Here is a 9,852-nt window from a genome sequence, read left to right as displayed (position 1 = left end):
CGGAGAGCCCGGACGGGTCTGTCCGGTAATCCCCGCCGGAGCCATCCAGGAGCGAGCCCATGCCGGTGACCATGGCTGACCGTGCGCCGGGGGCGTGCGAGACCAGATTCCTGGGTGTGGAGCTGGGGGACGGAGACGGTCGTACGTGATGAGAGCTCATGAGGTCTCCCACCTGGGAGTGCGAGGAGACGCTGTGAATGTTCTCCATGGTGAGCTCCATGGCTGAAACGATATATTTCCCCCCAGTCCCACCCTCCCCACCCTCTCCCCCCTGTCTCTCGCTCCTGTCTCTCACTCAGCGACGCGCTCTCTCGCTCTTAACCCTCTAACCCTCCTGGAGCGATAAAATTACGTTTGAACGCCAATCCATTGATTACAAATTCCCCGATCAATCCGGTGCGGTGGAGATATTGGTTCTCTTGTTCCGATGCAGCCTCAGAACCGAACGACTCCGCGGCGTCTTTGCGCTTTATGCGTTCATGTGGACGGGAGCTCTCCAGGGCGATATCTCATCTCTGGACCAACAGCGCTTCCACTAGGAGCAGGCTGAGCCACGTGTCAGAGACATGGGAGCGCGCCTCTGTGTATTTAAAATGTGGGGCGGGTACGAGCAGGGGATTCTTAATAGTTTTCCTTCACCTGGATGAAAACGAGCTGGAGACAACGTCCCACTTTGGATGTTTCACAGTTTGAACCCATCCTGTATCTACATTTTTGTTTTGAGAGAAGTCAAATCCTCGTCCACATTTATACCTGAACATGTGCTTGTGTGCATGTGTGCATGTGTGCATGTCAAGCTGCCTGTGGACTTGTGACAGAAACAGACAGGTGATGATGGCCCATATGCGTCGCGAATTTTTGGGTGAAATACAGTCAGCATCAGTTTCCGGACGCAGGAGTTCCTTACAGATAAACTTTGTTTTCCCACGGACTGTATGGTTTTGCATTTATGCGCTTAGTGATAAACCTGATCGAAGTATTGATTGACAGAGATTAATGACGTGGCGCAGGCCGGTTAGAGAAAGAGGAGGGGGGGGGGGCAGGAGGTCACAAAGTTAGGATCCCAGACGCTGCAGACTTGAAAGGACACTGACGCGCTGGTTTGGTTCATTTGAAGTTTACCAAGACCAGATACCAGCCTCAGTCTGTGGTTTTATCCTCACAGAGTTTATACAGGCTGCACAAAATAATATTAAATTCATTCCACGTCAATATGAAACAATATTTTTTGAATATACCAAAAAATGATTAACACTCCTATTTCTTATATATATATATTATATTTATTATTATTCAATATTAGTATTGTTGCTGTTATATTGTTATAAATATAGGTTACTATAGGTTTTAAAAGAATAAATAAACTCTCAAGATAATGGATAAGTCTTATGAGGCAGTTTTGTCATTTTGGAGTGTGTGCTGAATCAATCATTTGGATATCTGAAAAAATAGTAGACTATGCCAATACAAATACAACTACTAATGATAATAATGATAATAATAATAATAACAATGCTAATGATACCAATAATATAACCACATTACTTTTTACTGACATTTATATTATTTATATATGTTATTTCTCTTATAGGCCTATTTACTTTTCTTGCACTTTGTAAGCTCTATTTTTAAAAAGTGCTATATAAATTAAGTGTATTGTTATTATTATTATTTGTTGTAAACTACATTTGCTGTTTGTAATTTTGCAGACGGCCACATGCTCAGTAGTTTTGCTGTGATCAGTGTGTTCACAAACAAACAGCAACAAACGGACACACATCAGCACCGAGCTCAGTGCCGGTGATTGATGCACGTTACAACCGCTCACTTCTCACGGCAACCTTTTTATCTGACTGTCCGAGTGTGTGTGTGTGTGTGTGTGTGTGTGTGTGTGTGTGTGTGTGTGTGTGTGTGTGTGTGTGTGTGTGTGTGTGCGTGTGTGTGTGTGTGTGTGGGAAGGAAAAGTGAGAAGCTTTAAACCAGTTGTGTCGATTCGTTGCGTCAATAGTCTGTTTGTCTTTTTAATTTTCATTGCTGTTTAAAAGGTTCTCGTTTATTTAATTTTCTGGACAAATAAAGAAATAATCGAAAAGAAAGACAAACAATTATTTCACTACGTAGGCTATTATTAAGTTAGTTTATAAAACATTAAGAGGGAATTGCAGATTCTGTCTTTGATTCAAAGGTCAACAAAAATAGAGCTTTAAAAAAATATGTTTTGAAACTTACAGCCAATACGTTGTAATACATTTACACTGTGCAAACATGAAGAAATGCAACATTTACCTGTAGAAGTTTAACTGCTGCATATTACTTTTTCTTAATAATTCAAAATTGCAATTTTCTAATAAAATCTTAAATTAAATAATAATTATTAATTCAATTACAGGTTATTATTTAAGTCCTCGCAGTTTTTAGGAAATAAAGAACATGAGTGAGGAGAAACGGAAACACACACATACACACGCGCGCTCGTTATGTATTGAGTCCTCTGTGAGCCTCATGTCCTCCCACACAAAACACTCCCAAAAGATAAAAAACTGAACCCAATGTTCTTATTGCAGCTTCTTTAATTTTATTTGCCAGATTTTATTCACACAATATAAATATTGTCATGAGCCAAACATCATTTTACCGAAGTGCAGCCCATAAATTAAAGAGGGACATTTACACAGACTGTTATTTCTGGATGTCATAAAGCTCCGTGATTAAGCTGTTTCCCCTAAAGTTCAGAAATTGATCGCTGCGTTCGATATATTGATCATCGATTCCTTCATTCCCACTCGGCGCGGTTTCCTAAACAGAAGCAGTGGTGTGCGCTGGTTTCAGCGGTCAGGCTCTGACCTGTGGCACATGAATGACTGACACCACAAATATACGGAGGAAAAATAAATGTCAGCCGTGTTGTTTTATTCCTCCTCCTCCTCCTTCAAATGGGGTTAATCATCAGATCCGTGTTTGCTTGTAATTCAGCTTCTTACATCGATGTGGTTCAACAGCAAGAGGTTATTTTGATTATGATTAATATGTTTGATAATGCATATGATTTTGTTTATTTAATAGAAAAAACTGAAATGAACCCTTTATTGTTTTGGTTTTGGTTAAAATTGTGTTCGAGTTATTTTAGTATTAAAACATGTAGGTTATTGTAGTACAGGCCTTTGTGATGATGGTGAGGTCATTGATCTGATTCTAATAATCAACTAGTTTGTGGCATGTCTCTCTCTGTGTGTGTGTGTGTGTGTGTGTTTGTGTGCGTGTACGTGTGTGTGTGTGTGTGTGTTTGTGTGATGCAGAGCTTGAAAATCTTAATGAGGCTAGATTTGAATTGAAGTTTTGATTACGTCTCTTAGCCTATTTTTTACTGTAACCTTACATTGATGATCTTGTTTATGAGGATTTATGTGCAAAGTTCCCATAGCTACCATCCAAGAAGTTTTTGTGATTTCCTATTTTCTACAACTTTTGGTTACCCACATATTCATCACAGACAGGCAATTACAGGCTAATTGATTGTTATAATGTATATATAATAAAAGAGGCCTTTTCAATAAATAAACCCACAGAAAAACAAATTAAAAGTCCAAAAAGAACAGAGCAAAGAAAATCCCATTCAGCAGTAAAAGCATTCACGATTTTGCACTGCTTGTATCACAGAGGAACACTGCAGCTTATTTTCAATATGTGTGCAAATACAGCTTCAGTAGAAATAAAGTGATCTATAAAAACAGCCTAACATGTCCACAGATAACACTGAATTGTGGAACTAATTGCATGTTTATGTTTTGCAAAAATAGGCTATTAATTAATTTTACTGTGAGAAGACTCAGCAATAAACACAAAATATGTGTTGGCTGAAAGCTGACATACTCGGATTCAAGTGAACTGTCAGATACATCTAAGGAATTTACAACATAGGAAGGAAGAAAGATTTTTTACCCACCAAATATCCTGCTGTTGATCGGCCCAAACTCAGCCTCTCACAATTGTGTGAAACAACATGGTGAATCAATATATTTATTTGTTATAATTGTTTATTTGTCACTTAATTTTTTTTAGATTTTAGTATCGAACAACAAGGTGATCATTTCATATATATTTGTGTTGCAAATTTTATCAAAACATTACTTGTGTTGGATAAATTACTGTTTGTCCATATTAGATTTTTATTTATATGTGAAATAATGAAAGGTTTAGATGTGTAATGATTTGATGCTCTCATACAGCGCACAAGACAAATTGTTTTCATTTAGATACTTGAATACACTGAAAGTGTTTTACTGCACGATGTGCATATCAAGTAAAGTAATTTGATCTCCACTGTTTTTAAGACCAGGTTAAAACAATATTATGGGTTTAATAAACCTCATCACATTTTGATTTAAACATTTACTTTGCAGTTCATTGTTTGTATCACGGAAGTGGTTAAATGGATTACGTTCCTCTTGGTGTTGAAGCCAAAGCGTAAAGTCTAAAAACTTTTTTTTTAAAATGATCTTAAAATATAGTCAGTCTGTTATCAAGATTTTCAAAGTAAAAGAAAATACGTCAGCCTTATGACAGTAAAGTGAACGTGCCTACACAAAACAGCTTGTTTTTACCTTAATTAATTCAAAAGATCCCATTGGTTAAAGGAACTAAACAACTTAATCTACTTGCTTAATTGGCACAATACTGAGGCACCAAACTGTGATGTTTTTGTCATTGATTATAATTCTCCTGTGGTGTCTTTAAAGTCCAGAATTTAGGGGTTGGAGTTTAAAATAACAACAAGACCAGAAGTTCATGTTTCCTCTTTCATTAGTGATTGGGTTTTTTCTGCTTTTCACCACATGCAACAGTAATGGTGACATTTTCGCTAATCATATCTCTTTATCAACTGAAAATGCACAGTGGTACAACTTCTCCACCATCCATAGCCTCCCAGGCACCGGTTGCTAAGTAACAGAAGGAGAGATGTATTGAGACAGAATAGTCAATCAATTCTCCTGCGAGGTTAGTGTGTCTGTGTGTGTGTGTGTGTGTGTGTGTGTGTGTGTGTGTGTGTGTGTGTGTGTGTGTGTGTGTGTGTGTGTGTGTGTGTGTGTGTGTTGCACAGCCATATTGTTTCTGCAGTTGAGTTTGCTGGCTTGGAGTATATGTGTGTTTTCAAAGCTATATGGAGGGAATTCAAGTATAAAATATTCCTTTATTTTCATCTTCTTGTAAAGGAGATTATGGTTTAAATGTACACCACTTCCGGGACAGTTCCCCAGCTACCCCGTGAGAACAATATCATCTTCAAGCATTTTATATCCAAAGGTCACAGGTCACCTGATGCCTCCTCGAGGGATTATCTGCTTTTCATCACATCATTCAATGCATTTAAAGGCTTATAAGGGGAAACTCTTATCTTCCCCTTACAGAGGCAATGCAACAGATTATAAGTCGGAAGGGCCACTGGAAAACCTCACGCTGCCTGTACCCAAAAGGGATGCATCGGACTTCATTTGCTTGGCCTGGATCGACAGCAGCGCCGGAAAGAAAAGAAAGAAAAAACAACAACATTCCTGACCTCTGTGTCCGTAGACTTTGTTGTTCCTGTTCCCTTCTCTTTGTGCTAATGTTTTGTTGGATTAGTCAATTGTATAATTTATGATGGGTTTGAATAGGAGCTGGGTTTCTGATCATTCATTATTTATGTATGTGGAGGGCGGTTAAGGTCTAAGAACAGATGTGCAGTTTTAGAAATCAAATTTTTTCATTTTGAGCTATTTTCCTGTGTTCACATATATCATTTTAAGGCCATGTGAGGGTCACAGTCAAAACACACTTCTCTCAGCTTTTTCTTTCTAGCTTCTCCCTGAAAAGATTGGAGATTTTTGCTCTGAAAGCCTTAACAGCATCTACCATGATCTTACCGTGTTTAAGAAATTGACCCTAACCCAAAAAGAGGCATTCACAAGACAAAAATAAATGTACAGTAAACCATCTTCTCCGTGTCTGCTTCCCTCAGGTCTCCTCAGCACAGCGAGAGAAATATGCTAGTTTCATACCTCTCATCGATTTTGCCCTCGAACAAAGACAGACATAGAGAGATGGAGGCAGGGGAGTGCAGGAGAGGAGGAGTGCGAGAAATGAGAGATGGATGAAGAGCACTCGGCCACAGTGGTAAATCTTCTTGTTTTATCAAATGCGCAGCTACATAGATTCTGTTTGTTAATTATTGACAAATGGAGAAGGAGATACAAAGATGTGAATTTAATATCTGGATAATTTAAAAGCCTCTGTGTGTGTGTTTACCTCAGAGAGGGTGGAAAACACTCATCAAGCCAGCTTTGAGCTCCAAATGGAGAAAAAGCGATGTTTACACTGCAAATGAGTGTGAGACAGAGCAACAGAGCGAGAGACGGAAACAGAGAGCAACAGGGAAGGAGAGAGAAAGAGAGAGAGATAGAGAGAGAGAGAGAGTTGGGCTGGTGTTAAGGTGATTAGTCTGGTGGGTTGGCGATAGAGAGAGTTGATCAATAACCTATCGATCTCCCATTGCGAGTGTCAGGGGGGTAGTGGGAAAGAGAGGGAGGGCGAGAGAAAGGATAGGGAGGGAGTCGGTCCTGGCTTGACTTTTAAAAATCCTTTACTCTGCAGATGACAAATAACCCATTAGTTTGCAGGAGAGCTGGAAAATCTGGAAATCCTTTCTGCTGCACACACGCACACATATAAATATATGTATATACACACACACCTTTGCATTTACTTAACGTGGCACATAATTTCTCATTTTCAAAAATGCGTGCTACGATTTTTCCCAAATGGATGCATGCAAAAGGAAAATCATTTCTGTAAGTAGTGTGGAGGAACTATTGAGCTCAATGCAGTGAAGTTACTTAGCAGACCATTACTTCAAAGAATTCCTCTAGGCTGAAATATTCACTGAAGCAAGTCACACTCGATACTCACCCCGAAGCCTTTTAAAATGTTCTGCAATAAGTCTATTAGAAATAGGTGACAAATCTAAAGACGAACAATAGCAGAGAAAGAAAAGAAAGTTCAAAGTCTTCCACCTGGATCTTTTTTACAAAATAGTTAACACGTTGCGTCCAACAGAGTGTGTGTCATCAGCGCATATTCCCTGTTTGGAGCATTAAACAGTTAAATTATACAGTGAAAATGCGGAGATGATGGCAAACAGTCCCGAAAAGAAAGAAAGCCCCAAATCTTCTCTAGATCTTTTATACAAAATAGTAAACACGTTGTATCTAACAGTGTGTGTGTGTGTGTGTGTGTGTGTGTGTGTGTGTGTGTGTGTGTGTGTGTGTGTGTGTGTGTGTGTGTGTGTGTGTGTGTGTGTGTGTGTGTGTGTGTGTGTGTGTGTGTGTGTGATCAGTGCACACTCTCTGTTTGGAGCATTAAATAGCAAACTCATATAGGTTATAGTGAAAATACTAAGATGATTGGAAACAGTCCCTCAAGCCTCCTCACAACCAACGTTAATTACAGTTTGAAAAATGAATACTGCGAGAAAATATATATTGTTTAAATGTCATCAGCGCTGAGCTTTAATAACATCAGTTGATTGCAGTGTGTGAACCATTTTAAGCACAGACCCTACTAAGTGAGGACATTTTTTTGGGAAAGTTTTGGCCAGTTTATTCAAAGAGCATTGAGGGTTAAGACTTGGTTTTAGGGTTAGGGTTAGGGTTAGGGTAAGGGGCTAGGGAATGCCTTATGCCAATGAATTTCCTCACTAAGATAGAAGTACAAACGTGTGTGTGTGTGTGTGTGTGTGTGTGTGTGTGTGTGTGTGTGTGTGTGTGTGTGTGTGTGTGTGTGTGTGTGTGTGTGTGTGTGTGTGTGTGTGTGTGTGTGTGTGTGTACAGTATATTTCTGTGTCACTTGAAAAGAGGTCATGATGTGACAAGGTTTGTCACTCCCTGGTGTAATCCGCCCAACGCACTGTGGGGTCAGAGTTGAGGGGTGAGAGGTGAAGGTTCACTCCCTCTTTGAAAATACCACCGAGCCCAAAGGACTGATGTCAGTGCGACAGAGGAGAAGATGGTTATTGAACAAGCCATCATTTTTATTGTCAGCTCCCATACACCGGAAGTTTTTCTCTGGCAGGTGGGGTCAAAGCATCTGGAGTGGATTCAGTAGGATCTGGTGCAGGTGCTTGATGGCTCCGTGTTGAAATAAAAAACACAGCCCTTCTCATGTCGTGAATCACGTCTGCACTACGCTCCCTGTTTGCAGGGGTTTGATGGAAGAGAGTGATGGATTCCCCCTCATGTCAGGGGCTCTGCTCTCAAACAGCTATGATAAACATCACGAATCCTGCTGACTCCAGCACTCATTTGGACAAATGAACAGGGGTTTTTGATATTTGAGTCAAGTCGTGTGTAAGAATGGTTGATGGGCGAAACACAACCTCTTTGTCCAGTCCATGCTCTCCAATCCTTCATCCTGCTTCCATTTCCTAATTTTCCTCTCTGTTCTCCTCCTCCACCCGCCCGTCTCCTTCCTATGTCCTTGTCTCCTGTATATGCCACTGCTCCCCCTCCGTGCCTCCATCCATACCTCCTCCGAGAGCCCTGCCCCCACATACAGCGTCCCCGCTGCCACGCAGTCTCTCAAATTAATGTAGAGTTATTGACAAGTGATGGGCCTGCGAGGCATAGATCATCAGGAGGGAGAGGAGAAGCAATGTGGGATGAGGCCAGGCTCAACTGTACCTCGTGAATGGAGAGGTTTCCCCCATTGTTACCCAGAAGATTACATGTTCATCTAAGTGCCAGAGTTATAGACTAAATCTCAAAAAGCCTTCGTTAGTTAAGTTACCACCACTTCCCTCTTGTGATTCAGAAAGCGTTAGAGGTGGAGGCGAGATGGGGAAAATATGTGAGGACATAAGATTTACACGCACAGACCCAACTTTAAAATACTGGTGTGTAAATATCATTAACACTCTCCACTTCATGCTATGCAAACGGGATAAGGTGCTTCTAACAATGTGCAAAGGGGCCAGTTGGTCAATACGCCAATTACATAGACGAGGGTATGGAAAGGGCAAATGATAGTCCTTTTACTGTCTTCTAGCAGGAGCTGACCCCCCTGACCCCATTTGATGACCCTGAGGCCAAAGGTCACCTCTCTGGGGGTCAGAGGGCATAGCCATGCACAGACCAGAGAGGTGTTGCCATGGTTACCACTCTGGCCAAAGGATCGCAAGGTGTGACGTTCAGGAGGCGAGGGGTCGCCGCGGATGGACAGAGCTGTGTGATGCTACTCAACTTGTTTAAGCTGCATCCCAGAAATGAAAATGTTTAACGTAATTATGCGGATATATCTTATGTGTAAATCAAATACACTTTATATACTGTTTTGTGTCAGTTTTCATGACTTTTTTGTATTTTATGATACTTATAGAGGCAAATGTTGTAATTTTTAATATTCATCTGGAAGTTGTTCCCAAACATTTTGGCTTGCTACACCTTCCCAATATTATAACTTCTTTCTGTGGCTGAATTAATGCAGTAGAACTTCACATAACCTGTCAGAAACTTTGAGTTCAGTCGCATCTAAAAATGTTGTTCCTCTGCAGAGTAAATAAGTTTATGTGATACTTTTGCACTTTTATTTGAGCGGTTTTGTGAGCGGACCTTTACAATATCAATGTTGTGGTATTGGTAACTTCAGAATACTGCTACACCACTGCTTTAATATGAAAATACAGTATAATACATATTCTGTTGCATCATCTTGGTTGTTCTAACTACAGTTTGGGATTGTTAATGGGTGTCTCTGCATACTGGCAGGCTGTTTACTTACATGGAGTTTCCCTCTCTGTTCTGTTTGAATAGCCTTGTTAGCACA

The 9,852-nt window shown here is 40.3% G+C and overlaps 1 protein-coding gene across 1 annotated transcript in view; it reads right to left on the bottom strand.

The window, feature by feature from the left end:
• onecut3b (one cut homeobox 3b) overlaps positions 1-495 on the bottom strand; it is a 12,234-nt gene extending 11,739 nt beyond the window's left edge. Inside the window, exon 1 of the mRNA XM_034613458.1 lies at positions 1-495. This exon is cut by the window's left edge and continues 861 nt beyond it. Within this exon, the coding sequence (XP_034469349.1) occupies positions 1-220 (220 nt within the window). The 5' untranslated portion in view covers positions 221-495.
• Positions 496-9,852: the final 9,357 nt, after the last annotated feature.

Source organism: Hippoglossus hippoglossus, chromosome 17, assembly GCF_009819705.1.
Source record: "Hippoglossus hippoglossus isolate fHipHip1 chromosome 17, fHipHip1.pri, whole genome shotgun sequence".
NCBI lineage: Eukaryota > Metazoa > Chordata > Actinopteri > Pleuronectiformes > Pleuronectidae > Hippoglossus > Hippoglossus hippoglossus.
This window is presented reverse-complemented; position numbering and strand designations above follow the sequence as displayed.